The 17,692-nt window shown below is 37.7% G+C and overlaps 1 protein-coding gene across 1 annotated transcript in view; it reads right to left on the bottom strand.

The window, feature by feature from the left end:
• The window catches only part of ACTN2 (actinin alpha 2), a 64,260-nt gene that overhangs the window by 35,008 nt on the left and 11,560 nt on the right, over positions 1-17,692 (bottom strand). Inside the window, exons 2-8 of the mRNA XM_026669413.2 lie at positions 14,268-14,382; positions 12,376-12,495; positions 10,994-11,080; positions 8,176-8,263; positions 5,684-5,762; positions 4,338-4,419; positions 1,219-1,304 (exon numbers count right to left, since the gene is read on the bottom strand). Coding sequence (XP_026525198.1) covers positions 1,219-1,304; positions 4,338-4,419; positions 5,684-5,762; positions 8,176-8,263; positions 10,994-11,080; positions 12,376-12,495; positions 14,268-14,382 — 657 coding nt within the window. The remainder of the gene's footprint in view (positions 1-1,218; positions 1,305-4,337; positions 4,420-5,683; positions 5,763-8,175; positions 8,264-10,993; positions 11,081-12,375; positions 12,496-14,267; positions 14,383-17,692) is intronic.

The raw sequence follows: 17,692 nt of genomic DNA on the forward strand, positions 1-17,692 counted from the left end.
GACTTAATAACTGTTCATCCAGTGACCATTTGAACATGCTGAACAAAGGGACTTATGACTGTGGCCTGAAGTCCTGGCCATTGCAGCACCCACACTCAAAATTCAGGCGCATCCACCTTTATGGCTGTGGAAACATTGTGATCCCTTCCCCCCTCCTCACTGGGAGGAATGGGAGGCTTCGGCTAGCTAGGCCACTGGCATTTAGAAACCTGCCATGGGCCGAAAGACTTTGACCAGCTAGGCCCACCAGTCTGTGGAGTACCTGTCTCCATCCCCATCACTCCCAAGAGGCCCAGACCTTCTGCCTGCCCCATCACGGTCAAAGCCACTTATCTGTCCTTTTCCCTGCAGCTGCTGACAGGTAGGCCCAACGGTTATGATGCTAATGAAGCCAATCTTTCTCAAGGCTGGTCCAAGATCAAGAGCTTTGCGGGATGACTTCGTGTTCCTGCCTCTCTAGCAGTGGTGGGATTCAATTTTTTTTGCTACCGGTTCTGTGGGCGTGGCTTGGTGGGCGTGGCAGGGGAAGGATACTGTAAAATCTCCAGTCAGAGGTGGTATTGGCCAATTGTCCAAACTACTCAAAATTTCCACTACTGTTTTCCAGAACTGGTCAGAACCTGCTGAATAACACCTCTGCTCTCTAGCTTTGAGGAAAATCGCCTTCCCTAGTTTTCTAGATTAGTAACAGCTTGGTTCATCTCTCAGCAAAGGGAAAGATAAATAGACCGTGGCATGGTGGGGTAGGAAGAAGGCCCAGGCCTCTTGGGAGTCGGAAGGGAGGCAGGGGACCCGCATGTAGGTAGGCCTAGCTAGCCTGTGGCAGGTTTCCGCATGCTAGTTAGCGCCAGGCCTGCCAAGGCCTCCCCTACCCCCTGAGGCACCCTTCCACAGTTACTTTAATGATCACAATGTAGAGAACTGGGATTGTGCTCATTGAGTGAGGTGGTCATGTGGCTGTCTCACTTAATGACCACAGTGAATTACAACCAACATTCCAGGGTCAGTTGCGATCATAAGTTGAGGACTATCTGTTTTTATTTATTCTGTATGCGTCTATTTATGCTTGTTTGTGCATGTCTAATACTACAGTGTTTCTAACAGTGCCATATACTTTATCTGTCAGTCCTAATTAAAAAAAAAGCAAAGTGGTTTAAGGGCCAATGGAAACCTGAAACACACAAAGCACATAGCAATCCAAAAGGAGATGATGAATACCTGCTCAGCTCCAGCAAAAGCATGGTAGAAGCAAGAAACGTAAGTCATGATTGCTCTTTCATCAGGCTTGGGGGTATTCACAATGTCTATCAGAAAAGAAAAAAAAGAAAGAAAACAAGCACAATATGTAGAAGAACAGTAGCAAGCAAGGGAGACACGACAAGTGCTCCATTTTGTTCTCTGTATGTTAGAGTCATTTAGACTGGAAGAAGAAAGTGTTGATGCTAAAATGGAAATCCTGGAGAACAAAAATTGAAAATATCCATGGTTTTTGAGAGGAATACTTGCAGACAAATAAGGTGCTGGCATACTATATGGTTTGATTTCAAAAACATTGGCGTATATTCAGGAGTGTGTACTTGGAAAATTAAAATAGTCAAGAAGTTGGGTACACCTTCACATTCAAAATACTACCCCCCTTTTACATGCATGGCTTCAGTACTACAGAAATGTCTGTCATCTTGACTTTTGTTATCCCCCTGAAAATATCCCATGTCTATAATTATACAGAGGGATTTTTGAAATGCTGAGGTTCACCTGACCGAAATTTACAATCTGAAGAAACCATATATTGTGTTTCTGAATGCACAGGAACACTACTGATGGATGCTTAGAAGTTTCCACCTGTCAAAGGCTCTTTCTAGAAAAAAAAAAAATAGTTCAAGGTAGTATGTCCTTAGTAATATCTGCATTGTTATTTTCATTGTTTAAAAGGAATCACCTTTCCAAAATACAAGTACAGATTTCAGTGCTATTATTATTTCACTTCCACATGGTATAGATTTAATATTGTCGCACATATAAAGAATGGGCCTGACAAATGCCCTCAGATATGGTGTGGAAGTGTGAAAGAAAGCAACTGTGATAATTTTTTAAGCAAGGAGTTTCTGAAAACTACCCATGCATTTTATAAGGGAGCAAACTATATCTTCTAAAAAGAAAACAGAAAGGAATCTTGCTGGTCACATCTACCCAACCCATCAGAACGAGAAAGCAGGGAATGTTGCAGGTCCCATCCCCGAGGGAGATACCACCCGGTGGGACCAAAAAGAAGGACCTTCTCTGTGGTGGCTCCCTCTCTCTAGAACATCATTCTCCCAGACATTAGAATGGCCCCCACTCTAATACACTTCTGGAAGGTGCCAAACACCTAGTTCTGCCAGTGGGCCTGGGGAACCCAGAGCAGGATGGAGCCTGTTAAATGGCTCCTGTGATCTGCTGTCACCGGGGGGTGGGTGGGAGTTGGGGGGTGATTTTGTTATATTGTACTATATTTATTTAATTCTCTTTGTTAGTTTTTATTGTTTTAAATGTGGTTTTATATTCTGTAAGCCACCTTGAGTCATCATGGGAGAATAGGAGGCAATATAAATTCAATAAATAAATCACAGAATAAGCAAAAAAACAACAACAACCCATACATCATCATAGCAGCTACAGAGCAAAAGTAGTCTACTTTCCTAGCACCAATAAAAACAAGAATGATTAGCCATGAAATCTTTTAAAGAGGATTGACTACTCAATTATTTAAATAAGTATGCCTGACAAGCTTGATCCCATTTTATATACCCCAATATTCTGACATTAGGCTGCCCAATTCATTTCCCATTAAGAAGAAATCCATGAAAGCATATGTTTTCATTGAAAGTAAAGTTTATAGATCTCAGATCACTTTCCATCAAGACTTATATTCCTCTCAAGGACTGACTAGATCCATATTCCTTTAACAGTTAATTCCAACCTGAAATAAAATAGTCTCCTCCTTGGGATATATCCAATGACAACAGGAGAAAAGATATTTAATGAACCTGACATTACAATGTTAAGCCATTCCAAAAGAAAGACAGGTAGCAAGCAAGAAGCCAGTAGATATCCTTTGGCCCTGCCAAACTCCCCTGGCCTATCCATTTTTTAAAACTGGGGGAAAAAAACAATTGAGAAGGTGTCATGTTAAAAATGTACTGTATTTATAAGGATGTCTTGGGCTTGCATAAATCTCACATCCTTAGAATATAAACAAGATGAATAGCTGCAGGGCAAGTTTTTATTTGAAAATGAACCCACTTAGCCCTGTAGAAAGACCAAGATAAAATCAATAAAAAAGAAATTAGTGTGGGTTCTTTTATGCCTTTATTTTTCTAATAAATTAATACTTCCACCATGACAGCCGTTCTGAAATAAAGCAAGTACCAGCCATAGTTTCAAAATTTCAAATCTGCCAGCGAACACAAAAGAATTGCTTATCTGTTATAAATCATGAAACCATTGTAGTATCTGTACCATGGGTGTAGAATACCAAATGAGGCAAGTAAATCCATGTAACCACATTAGATGGGGACAAGTATCTCAATACTACAACCTATTAAAAAACCCACCCAAAAAAATAAAGTCTTTTTTTTTTTTGCTCTTGACTGCATAGCCTACCAATAATAAACAAAATGGGATGACAAGTCATTTCATAGACCTGAATTATCTTCAGGGAAGATTTTCAGGGAAAGCATGGATAAATTGCGCTGATAGATGTTGCTCTCAACTGACAATATTCAGCACTGATGCTAATTCTCTTCGGAGATGTCTAAGAATGTGTTGTTATGTCTCTGCTATCTCAACTGAGGAAAAAAGTCAAGATGGCAGCTGTAATCCCAGAAATGAAGTCCTGCCCCTTTTAAAGTGCCTTGTACAAACAACAAACATAAAAAAGGGATTCCGGCTGAATTGGGTAGTCTGGTCTTCTTGTCCCTGACTTGCTGCATTTTTAGTTGCCAGGAGTTTCAGAAGGCAATTATTTTAGCTGGATTTAAAAAATAATTCCAATTGATACAGGTCTTCAAATGATATTTTACTTGAAATATCTGGATTTATGTTTCTGAGTTACTTGGAATTACATGGTGTTTGAGGGATAGCTAAATGAAAAGAAGGGGGGACTGAAAATTTCCCTTCTGAAAATTAATTTCAATTACAACAGAGAGCATTTTCTTATTCCAGTCTAAGTGGAAATGACAGGGAGAATGCCATTTGATAAATAACTATGTGAAGGAGATCCTTTCCTTATAACATATAGGATGAAAAGACTTTAATAGTTGCAGCCTGCTGCCTATTAAAAGCACATTAACTCACACCTTCTGCATCCAACATCTTTGGGATATCCAGGTATTTTTCAGCAACCTCCATGGCCAGGTTTATATTCCCCAAAGGGTCGTCCTGCACAGGAAGCAGAAATTACAATTGTTAAATCCTATGTTAAGCAAGGTTGCAATAATTCAAAAGCAAGGACAGAATATGTTAGAGTTTCACTCAATAGCAGCATTTTAAAATAAAATAAAATTCTCCCCTAAGAAGCATGTAAAAACCAGGCAGATTTCCATTGCACCGTATCTTCCATCTTGACATTTTTAACCATACCCTGCTGACACTCCTACTCCCAAGTATGTTTATATAATATAGGAATTAAGCAGTTGTCCCTTATATCTTTTTTTTAAAAAAAAAATGTTTCAGTGGAATTTACTCCAGTGCATGATACTGATATTTCAGAGTTACTAGAGAACTATTGAAAAATTGTTCTGGTAGGACAGATTTTGGAAGTTCTGCCTTCACTTTCTCCTTCCCTGCCCTTAAGGATTCCCCCTGTAAGCTTCAGACAGATATACAAAAGGATGAATGTGACTTGCCACTTGCTAAACTAAAAGCTTAGTTATTAGTTATGCCTGCTATTTAACTCATGCTGCATATGAACCAAACAATGTGTGGCAGCCAAAAATCAAGCTTTTCAGCTTGGCATATTGTATGAGCATACCCTAATGCATCAATGCAAAAAAAGATCTTCTATGGCTCTCCAAAGATTTCCAGAAAGCAAAGAAAGGCATGCAGAAAGAAAAACTAACATGCACACAAGTGCATGCACATCCCCCCATCAAATCTACAATGTCAATATACTTAAATTATTTTTGCACAATCTAGAGAGCTTTTAGACATGACTAACCCTTACTGAAATTGGTGGGATATAAATATTGTGCAGTTTATTTATCTTCGTGTCAGTTAAACATTTCACAGGGTTGCACCATCTATTGAATACTTTCTAACATAGTGAATCTCACAATGCATCTTTACTCAGGATTATAATGCTCATAGACTAACCAATTGGCTGTGAGTTGGAGACAGACCTACATTGAATATCCCAAGTCCAAGTAGATTTGTCCAAATGGTGGCTTATTTTTCAGGCTTATTTTACTTGGGATTACCTGCTGCAGTCTTAACCATAGTGATTGGCCATTATCAGTGGGAGAAATTTCAAATTAGCAGAGAGCACCTGTTTCAGGAAGGCTGCAGGTCAAGACCTAAGAAAGAAGGCTCATTTTAAACTACAAATCACACATATCTCTATATATGTAGTGTGTGAGCCAAATCAGTGCAAATCATCATGCCAGATTGGTGCAAGTTGTCATGCCATACCAGCAAAATTAATGACCTTTGAAAGCTTGGAGTAGTCAATAAGATCTGGTCGATGTCTATGAATCAGTGCACAGAGACCAAGGCCATCTTTCCAGCTTCATGAGAAGAAATCAAAAATAAGGTGACAATATATTAATGAAACAATGGTTTTGTCAAACAGCGAAAACTGACAAAATTCAGCAATTGTACCACATGTCCAATAGTAGTAGTTCATAAAATTCCAGTGGTGATTGCAATTTGGCTAAATCTCATTTAATGGTGCAGAACATAGGAGAAATTTATAGTATACTTTTGTGAACCAATGTTTCTAGTTTCAAGACATAATAAAAAATATTTAAAATGTTGATAAGGCAAAGACATTTTAGGGTATTATAAGATAAATTTTCTTGACATTAGACACTTTTGTGCAGAAAAGAGCCCAGAGAAATTTCATGCACAGTGCACTAGATGATAAATGACTGCTTGCTTATTTTTTCACAGTGCAAGAACCTACAGTTGGCTGGAACAGATGGGCTGCTCATTTCACTCAGTGGTTTGTCCATCTTTTTATTTGCATTTAGATATCCAGGGCATACTCCGGGTAGCTCAGAAAATATTGCTCGCATATCATTTAAAAAATCAATAGTAAAATTTTAAACCAGTAGCCAATAAAAGAGCAGGCCATTCACACAGTCCAAAAAGTCTGGAGGGATGAAAATGTTTGAAATTTCTGAGAGCTCCAATGGATTGTGTCTAGAAACCAAACATGGAAATGACGTGCCGTACACAGACAGTAACACATGTTGAACAGGAGAGTTCCTTTCTCCAATGCCTTCCTTATAAGGAGTAGGAAGTTTCATGTGGGAGAAAGTATAATTCTTCTGAGTCCACTATTTGATACATTACAGTAGATAGTTTATCCTGCATTCGGCAACAGAATATCTCAGCCAACACTCCCAGCTCTTGTCTATGGAGATTCTCAGTCATCCAGGTCATGGTTGTCCCAAAGGTGCTTTTTCAAGAGGATGAGAAGCGAAATATCCTCAGAAAAAAACCAAAAAGTCCAGTTGCCTCTTGAAAAAGCACCTCTGAGACTTCCAGCTCTTCTGAAGATGCCAGGCTTGGGAAGCGGAGTCTATTTATTTTACCACTTTTAATGCACTTTTCATATATATTATTTTTTAAATGGCATTTGAAGCCAAACCCAACAATCCAGTAATTACAAGTATCTATAAAAATAGGATAGTTGGTTAAAACCTGTTCTTAACTACCTGCAGAGACCTCAACTATCTGTAGATAAGAGACCATTCTCAACAACAGAAATCTTTTCTTCTATTCTTATATGCAGGGGTGAGATCCAACAGGGTTAACTACCAGTTCGGTCATTTACAAGGTTCGGTGGTTTACGATGTGCTTCCCTGCACGCTGCATGGGCGCGCTTGTAAATCGTCATCAGCATGCTGCGTGCAGAGAAGCAGCCTTTCAAAAAGCCCCTTTTTCAAGCTTTTTAAACTGCAGCTGTGCCTCGCATGGCAGCTGAAGTTGAAAAAAATCAGGAAATAAAGGTCAGGTAAGAGCCCAGGTGGGCAGGTGGGCAAAAACATCAGCAGACATAGAACCGGTTCTATGTCTGCTGCTCTTCAGAGCTACCAGTTCTATAGAGGTGGACAGAACTGGTAGAAACCCACCCCTGCTTATATGTATGTATGTGTATTTACATAGTATCTATGATCTCCAGTCTCACAATGGTAACTCTGGGCATTGTACAGAGATCAAAACAAAAGCCGCAACATAAATACCATGATGTTCACGTTATTTGTGTCTTGGATTTTTCTACACACTGTACACCTAAGGTTTTATTGCTTTCCGTTCTTTGGAGTAAGAGATTTTTGAAACTTGAAAGCTTGCATGTTTATTTAGATCCATAACAAAAACAAGTGTCTTTTTTTCTTTTTTTTTTAATCTCAGCATCAACTACTGGGAAAAAATTAGCATTTATTAATCATGCCACAATGCCCAATTTTCACTGTATTTATAGGTTCTGTGAAAGGGATCTTTCTTCCACTATTTCTGGAAATTTCAACATACTTGCAATATAAATTAATTTCTAGAAAATACACAATAGATTTACGTTGTGCTGATGGAGGTAAGACAGAAAATGACAGCGTTTGATTTTTTTATATTTTGTTGTCAGTATATTGCAATTGGGACTTCTTGTTTATTCCCCTACATATTAGTTGTAGTAATTTCCTCTCTAATTAGGCCTCATCAGTCAAAGAGCATCCATGGTGACATGTGAAATAAACACACTGCTGACTCCTTTAATATAGGGTATACATTTTAATTGATAGAATAACCAGGGAGCCCCTATACTCATGCTAGCCTTGTAGAGTTATTCCTGGCCCTTCTCAAACTACAAAGAAAATATGTTGTATTGTGTGCTTTCCATTTTCAACTGTACCACTAAGGATAGAACACATCTACATAATGAATAGTAAAGTCTTTACATCTATAAATGATTCACTTTACCTAAGATGGAAATTTTGAATGTTCACATTTCGGTAAGGTGCCGTTTTTCTTTGACACCACAACAGCAGTCCTTCTTTGGCAGATGTCTCTGAAAATACCATCAAAGAAGATTTATAAAGAATAACAGAACTTCAATTTATAAAGAATAACAGAACTTCAATTTACTCGCTACAGTACATAGCAGAGCTTCAGCTGATTTAGAAGGTTAGACATCTACCTCAGATGATATTGCTTAATTCAACAGATACAGAGAGAATTTCCAAGGAACTCTGTATCAGAAAAATGGTGAATACACTATCCAGTTTAGTTATGAAAATATCTCCCTCTCTTTCTTCCATATGGTTTCTTACAAAATGCAATTATTGAAAGTTAACATTTTGTCTGTTACAAAACAAGGGGCATTTATACGACAAAAAAACTCTAGAATTGATTGTAAACTTTCCTTATGATTTTTTTCCATCATGTACCCAGCCATTCATCACTTACCAGTATTTTTCTTTAATAATTGCATCCTGCTTCACTGACTCAGGAATGATGTCATCATTCATAAGACATTTCTTTTTAAAAATGATTTAATTGGTACAATAGAATCAGGGTAAATTTGTCAGGAATAATTATCCTCTCAATTAACCAACGAAGTATAAAAATTGGTTGATCTGCTACATATTGTCTACTGTAATGGATGGCAGCTGTTTACTTGAGTAAAATGTTGGGAAAAAATCTATAGCTGCCCAAATTATTCACTTCAAAGTTTTACAATATTAAACAATCTTTACAAAGTAGCATAAAATGCTGCAGTATCTACATACAGTATACTACCAAAGAATTCTCCAATCTCCACATGGATGTTATCACTCAATTGAATAAAATATATATTTCCCTGGAAAAGAACCATTTTACATTAAGAAGAACGTACTATTCACGCCTTGTATTTCATAACTCCAGTGCAGCAAATTCTAGTATTTTTCTCAATACAAGATCCTAAAATGTCCTACTATGTTTACTGGATGGATAATCAACTCATAGAAAATGGAAAGTCCATTCCAGGCATTGCTAAACTATCCATCTGCTGAGCTATATACTAAAGTGGGAAGACAGAAGCAAAGAACCTGAGGTCCTACAGACCCGTTACAGTAATAAGAGTATCAATCTTTCCTCTCAACCAAAGGACAAAACAAGAAGCTCTCAGGACACTATATTGGGCAGGCAAGAGAAAGAGGGGCATGATTTGAACCCGGCCACTACTATAAATAGGACTTTCATTCTAACTTGTCTGTTCTGAATTTCTTCTTTAACTGTATTTTCAGATCTTCCAATAAGAATAATTTATCAGAGAGCTGCATTCTTGAACCGCTATTATTGTTCATTTGGAAAAGTCTGAAATGAAATTCTTTTGGGTTTGAAAGACAGATATTTGTGCATTCTTATATATAAAAATCCTCTATGTTGTATTTTCTTTGTGCTTATTCTTTCGTTATGCAGTTTGTTCTGACTGCTTTCCTTGGAAGCTGGATTCAGATGATAATGTTGACTAGGAAGTTCACACAATAAAGTTCCCAGGGCCAAGTCACCACAAGAATCTGAGGACATTGTAGACATTTGCTCACTGTCTTATTTTACTAAAAAAAACAAAACCCCAAACCTTCAACTCTACTATCAATTATAATGGGGAAGAATGACAAGCGAATGACATGGAATGTATTCAATCAGAATCTAAGTGGAAATCTTTTACAGTGTAAAAAGATCCCTGTCGTGAAAAGATGTCAAGAAGATTTCAGCAAATTAATTCAATCACTATCCTAAATAATTGATGATATCCCTCTTTCCTTTCTTCAAGGAGATGATGACCATAGATCCACACCTTCCCTCCCAAATGAATCAGGACTAAACTAGAGGTTGCAAAACTGTATGTTATTACTATATTTATCTGATGATAAGAAAATAATAGTGTTCCAATAAGCTCTCTGTCAAGAATGCTGTACCTGAAAGCGGCTGCTTAATCTTCCTATCAACCTTCACAATCACCTCTCTTTGTTTGTGTGTGTGCATTTCTCCCTATTTAAGTACAGAGCTTTCTTTAAATTTTATATTTGGCCATATGAAGTTATTTTTAATAATAATAATAATAATAATTTGTTCTCATATGTAGGAAATAATTTGAGGTTACAAATAGCTACAATAAAATTAAAGTCTCCTTTGAACTAAGTTTTACTCCTGATTACTTGGTGGATCCATCCATGCTGTTTTCTTATCAACAGTATGGAATTGGCTTGCAGTTGCCGCCTTTGAGATATTTTTTCAATTTCCCAATGCTGCCTACAACCTGGTATTTTCTGGTAGCCTCCAACCCAAGTGCTAATCAGGCTGGCCCTACTTAATTTCCAAACCAGATAAGGTCAGCTTACAAGTAAATGAACAAAATAAAAAGCTAGTAAGTGTGACATATTGTTTGTATATCATCTAATTTAGCTCTATGATTCACAAGGAACTCTATGTTTCCAATTGATCAGTCCACTTGTAGGAAAGGCAGATTGTTGGATATCAAAGTATCACATGTTTTAATGCATTTTTGAAGAAGAGAACATAATTCACATTTCTGTTTCTTTATGGGATCTGTTTAGCCTACTAGAAATAATAATAAAGAACAAAGCGGATCAGCAAAAAGCAGTCCTAAATGCTTCTTTATAAGTTGCTTAATTGCTATACTGATATTTACATCAGAATTCACTATTGTCAATAAAGCTATAGCCTGTTCAATCTGGAACCAAGTCCATTTGACACAAAAAGTTGAAGACAACATTATACAGAATATTCTTACCTTCCACTGAGATATCTTGAATAGCAAAACGGAGGATGATAGTCCAGATCATACCCAGAGTCATTTTCACATTGCCATCCACAATTTCTAGAGAGAAATGGAATGGATAATTTACAGCAGGGTCATCAATACAATAATATGTGGTAGCCAGTGGTGGTATTCTACCGATTCGGCCCTGTTCAGGAGAACTGGTGGTAAAAAATGCTACCGTTCGGCTGAACCGGAAGTAAAAAAAAACAGCTACAGGTTCAGCTGAACTGCTATTTCTTTTTTCCCCCTCCCGACGATCAGCTGTGCCGACAATCAGCTGTGCCAAGATCCCTCTTGCTGTCTTATTGCTTCACCCAGGAGACTTCCCTGAGGCCCAGGAGGCAAAAAAACAGAGCATGGGGGGGGGGGCGAGGCTGCACAGGCCCGCCGCACTCCATTTGTTGCCTTCTGGGCCTCAGGGAAGCCTCCTGGAAGCAAAAACAACTTCCCTGAGGCCCAGGAGGCAAAAGAAATGGAGGGTGGTGGGGGGAGTACTGCAAAAAAGAAGAAGAAACCATGCCCACCCAGTCACATGGCCACGCCTACCTAGCCACTCCCACCTCGCCACACTCACAGAACCTGTAGTAAAAGTACTGTATTTGCATCCCACCCCTGGTGGTAGCTGTCATTTGGGATTCATTATGTTCCTCATGCATACTTATTTCATGATACCTTGCTGGCAGATTCGTAGTTCTACTTTTAAAACTGATTCTACAGGTGGTTCTCGACTTACAACCACAATAGAGCCCAAAATTTATGTTGCTAAGTGAACCATTCGTTAAGTGAGTTTTGCCCCATTTTACGATCTTTCTTGCCACAGTTGTTAAGTGAATCTTGCAGTTGTTAAGTTAGTCACCCGGTTGTTAAGTAAATCAGGCTCCCCTATTGATTTCAGTTGTCAGAAGGTCACCAAAGGGGATCACATAAGTCCTGGACACTACAAATGTCATAAATATGAACCAGTTCCCAAGGGACTGAATGCTGATCACATGACCATGAGGATGCTGCAATGGTTGTACGTGTGAAAAATGGTCATAAGTCACTTTTTTCAGTGCTCTTGTAACTTTGAGTGGTCACTAAATGAATTGTTGTAAGTCGAGGGCTACCTGTATTTTAAGAGTGACAAAAGCATTTTCAATAGTACCTGAAGATTGTAAGGCCTTCTCTGTTCAAAACAAGCACTCTGCTACAGCTCTTTCAAACAAGAAGTGTGCCATAGAAAAAAGATATGTTTTGAAATGTAGTTCACAGTTGTTTTTTGAAGGTATATTGTATATATAGTGACCCCAAGCAGCACTAAAAATGTAAGCTTATAACTGAAAGAAATCTTGTTATGGATACTCTCCACATACCTTCTGCACCAATTGAGACAAGTTTGACACCTTTGCTTGCTATAAAATCCAGAGCTTTATTGACATTTGCAATTTTATGGAAGCGCATTTTTCCTCTATCTGGTTTCGGAAGTCTTTCTCCTGCAGGAAAGAAAATCAAAAATATTTGTGAGTACTGGAATCTGGCTGTACTACTCTAGTGAGACAAGCATGCTCTTTGCTATCTAAAACCAAAGGTGGCTGGTAGATTAACAGAGAAGATGCAAACTACTGCACCAAAATTGCCTTTTGCTTCTTGCCTCTGTATTTAATGTTTTTAATATTTTTATATTTATGATTTTAATTGTAAGCCATCCCGAACTGCTTTGCTAAGTGAACTGGATGATATATAAATTTAATAAATAAATATACAAATAAAACTAAAATCTAGTCTTACTTGAAGATTTGTTTTAATGACTGAGCTAATTTCCGATGCAATAAAACGACTCACTTTATTTTTACTTTACTTTTACTCATTGTTTAATTTTATTGATGCAATAAAAATGGTTGCGTCTTTCCAAGCTATGATATACAGTTTGTAGATTCTCTATTTAGCTTCATTTTTAGTCCTTTAGAATGCGTCAAGCATTAAAAATTAATGTACCAGTTTTTAATATTTAGTCCACTTCTGATCCAAGGAAAAGGATCCAGAGATGGCTCTCAGCATCCTTTATCAACATCTGTATCAACATCTGGAGGGCCATCGGGTACCTAGAACTGCTCTAAATACAGCAATAAATGATTTGAAAGTAGTGTTTACTATCCCACACCAAAGTCTTACTTCAGATTAATCCATAGAACAAAGATACTATTTAAAAATAGTTGGTCTTCATTTCTTTATGCTGGTAATATAATAAATTTGAAAATTTTTGGCTTATATGCCATCACATGTCCATTTGTAATTCCTATTGGTTATGTAACATTATCATGTTAACGAGGTTCTTGAAAGACAATTATGGGTTGAAATGGTGTGTTAAATCCAAAAGCTGTATATTTCCATCTATGAAGAAATTTGGATATATTGAGTTTGAACTGTTGTAAAATGGTTGAAAGAATGCTTTTGCTCCTATGCTCCAAGTGCTGCCTTAATAAAATTTGCTTTGATGCATTTGTGTTCAAATTTATGCAATTCCAAAAGAGAATTGAAAGAGAAAATGATGCTTCAATATCATGTTTAACCTGAAATATATGTTTGTGTGTCTATATTAGAATTAGATACAGTTTAGATAAGTAGTACTTCTAAGTTTTTTATTTGGTTTAATTATTTAATTGTCTGGGTTTTTAAGTTATCTGGCTATTTTTTTATCATATAGGTTCTTTCTTCTTCTCCTTAGAAGTATACAGTCTTTTCTTTTTCTTCTCATTACATACTTTTTTAATGCAATAGATACGAGTACTTTTTTGAAGTCTTTGAAGTTCATAGAACAGTAGTATAGTCATATAATTATACTAATATTTCATTTTATCGTAATGTTATAAACTAATAACAAAGGTTTTTCAATGATTTTAACATGTATTAAAATTGTATTTAAAAATACTGAGTGCAATCTCGGATACTACAAAAAGAAAGCAAAACTGAGAACGGTCCATTGGAACAAGAAACTGATTGATGCACAAGCATTGTGATTATATGAATATTTTTGTTGTACAATTTTGGCATTTGTTTTCCCTTTCTTTACGTTTTCTTTTTTCTGACTTGCATATTAGGTTTTTTTTTGGGGGGGGGATACTATTAATAGAGCTGTGATTAATAATAAATGTTGCATCTCAATCAGCAACAAATTTTGGAGTCAGAACTGGCATGACATCGAAAAACCATGAGGCAGATTCCGAGTTGGAAATATATCTTGACAAGGTGCTATCTTTAAACAAACCTGAAATGACTTCCAAGAGTAGCATCAGTTTCAGTCCATTTCTGAAATCGTCTTCAATGTTCTCAATCTGGGTTCCAGCTTTCCGCAGATGGGAATTGCACCAAGCTGTAAATGTCTGCCAAAGCAATGAAGGACCTGGTTAAAAAAGCTATTCGTTTTTTAATAATAATCTACAGATGCTCAGTTTCAAGCATTAACATCCTGAGTCAAAATTGAAATATTACAATTCTAGGAGCGGTTGGCTCACTTTTTGACAAATGTACATCACACCTGTCTTGTATTTAACAAAGAAAAAGGGGCAGCATTTACAGGATTTTAATAGTTCTTATTCAGCTTATACAGCATATGTATATGTAGCCCCGTGTTACATATTCCAGATTCTCAAAGAGCACTTCCCTACATCCATCATCTTCACTCCTTGAACTCTCAGAACGAATCTCAAGGGACACCCTGGTTACCTTTGTCTCTGATTATCTGGAATGCTACAATAAGGGATGAATATCTAAAGCTGCTGTAGATCCAATAACATAACAAGATAATAATTAAAATCCTCTCACTCCTTATTTCTACCTACATAATATAACTTCAGCAACAGAGTGGTCAACGCCTGGAATGCCCTATCCGACTCCATTGTTACAGCCTCAAATCCTCACAGCTTCAACCTCAAACTGTCTACCGTGAACCTCACCCTATTCCTAAGAGGTCCATAAAGGGGGTATGCATAAGCACACCAATGTGCCTACTGTCCCTGTCTTACTATCCCCATTTATCTGTATTTACTTCCTTTGTACAGGTTTATGTTCATACCAGTGGTGGGATTCAAATTTCTTTACTACCGGTTCTGTGTGCGTGGCTTGGTGGGCATGGCAGGGGAAGGATACTGTAAAATCTCCAGTCAGAGGTGGCATTTGCCAGTTCTCCGAACTACTCAAAATTTCTCCAGAACTGGTCAGAACCTGCTGAATACCACCTCTGGTTCATACCTATAATTGTTATCTTGTACATGTTTGACAAACATTATTTTATAAAAACCATTAGGGAAGGATTTTGCAAGTGGGTTTTTTCCAAAGTTGAAGGTTATGGTCAAGGTCAGAGTTAGGTTAGGAAGCTAGAAAAATCTGAGGGTTTCAGCCTCTCTCCTTTACATGAAGTATTGAGGAGAAGCTGAAGAGCCAGCAAGCTACCATTCCTCTTGCAAATTATGAAGCTCAGGAGTCAGAGGAGACAATGAGGGAAGAGTGGCCTCTAGTGGGGACAAAAGCCACAATCACCTCAGATCTCTAACACTACTGAAGTCATAGAAACACTGGAGATGCTTTCAAAACAACTCAGTGCCCTTAAACCACCTCAGTTTTCCCCAGTTTAGCACTCTCTCAGACTACCTAACTAGCATGGTCAATAGCTGTCCTTGCATAGAAATTCTCACAGATTCTGGCAGTTTGGAAAAGCCTCTACTTTACTCCAGCTTTTAAATGTAATGCCCAGTGGTGTGTTTCAAATATTTTTAGCACCGGTTCGGTGGGTGTGGCTTGATGGGCGTGCTTTGCGCACACGCGCACGCTTTGCGCACACGCGCACACTTTGCGAAGATGTTAGATGAGCACTTTGCGCAGACACAGAGGCGTTTTGACTCACCTTCTGCAATCCTGCACTCTCCCCGACGCTTCAGCAGCTGCATGATCAAAATTCAGATGCTTGGCAACTGTCTCATATTTATGACGGTTGCAGTGCCTTGGGGGGGGGGTCATGTGATCCCCTTTTGCAACTTTCTCACAAGCAAAGTCAATGGGGAAACCTCATTCACTTAACAACCATGTTATTAACTTAACAACTGCAGGGATTCACTTAACAACTGTGGCAAGAAAGGTCATAAAACGGGGCAAAATTCACTTAACAAATGTTTCACTTAGCAACAGAAATTTTGGGCTCGGTTGTGGTCGTAAGGTCACACCTCAAAGTATGTATCGGGATGAAGTTATATATCAATTATCATTCCATTAGGATGAGAGAGAAAAAGCAATGTGATAAGAGCTTAATTTCTACATGAAAAGGAGAAAGGTATCTGAACTAAGAACATCTAAACTAGACTGATAAGAAGAGCTATTAATTAATTAGTGTCTTGCAGCCTCTGTAAACAGTCCCCGTAACCATATGCTAGATTATAATGAAAGCAGCTTTCTCCATCTGTGGAGATGTGCTTCCAGATGTGCTGAGATTATAAATCCCTCCTGGAAACTACAGAGCATTATTTTACTTACCTCTGCAAAGATGCTCAAGGAGTTCTGTGTTTTGTTTTAACTTAGAATTGACATTTAAATATGCAGCTACTGGAAAACACAGAAGAATAAGTAATTGATTCATTATGGCTGTTGCCACTCTCCCCCCACCATCCCTAGATCAGTGGCAAAATGATGAAGTTGCTTGTATATTTTATTTACAGCACCGTCCTCACTTCCAATAAATCTGTTTTTACCCTCATCTTCAGTACAGTGAGTTCTGACTCAACGAGCATAGATAAAGTAGTTGTATAGTTTACACAATATTTCACTGCAAGAGCTTTGTAAGGTTGCTCCTTAATGCTCCAATCCTTATCACAATTATCTTGACAGGAAAAATCTGGTGCATTTTTCACACTATGGGGATGAGACATGGGAGACTACTAGCTTGAGGCATTTTGTCTGAGAAGTTAACCACTGTGGAAATGGATTTGACTTTAGGATGCATCAGAATCAAGTTAAGTCCCAGAATTTTTCCATTCTGTACACAGTAATAAGTATAATATTCTGCATAGTACAGATTGCATATAATTCTGCCTCTAGTATCTTACACAACTCAGAAAATTCTTGTGGATATAAAAGCCGATTGTCATATATCTCCATTCATAGAAAACTACATGGCCCAAAGAAGTGATATATTGAGACAAGAAAGCTACACCTTACTATGGCAATCATCACAAACCCCTAGAGAAAGAGAAGAAAATTCTCTGTGCCACTTGTTATCTGTCCAAACTTTTTTTGTTCTTTGTTTTATCTCTAATTCCTCTTTCACTGTGAATTGCAAATGTAATTGCTTAATGGGTTACGATCAGGGGTCTTCAAACTTGTCAGCTTTAAGACTTGTAGACTTCAACTCCCAGAATTCCTCCTCCAGTCATGTTAGCCCAGGAATTCTAAGAGTTGAAGTCCACAAGTCTTAAACTTGCCAAGTTTGAAGACCCTTGGGTTAGAAGGTGGGATCTCATTGCCATGGGGTCATGGAAAAGTCTAAATATGTCACATTTACAGAGCAAATGTATATATATATCTACAGAAATAAATCATTTTGAATTCATTTAGAATAGGCAGAAATAAACCTAGTAAGATTCTTTTTTTTAGACTCTATGCCTAATACTGTATCCCTAATGGCATTTTTTTATACAGTATTAT

This window comes from Notechis scutatus, chromosome 1, assembly GCF_049901735.1.
Source record: "Notechis scutatus isolate UNSWTSFEM ecotype Mainland chromosome 1, rNotScu1.2, whole genome shotgun sequence".
Taxonomy (NCBI): domain Eukaryota; kingdom Metazoa; phylum Chordata; class Lepidosauria; order Squamata; family Elapidae; genus Notechis; species Notechis scutatus.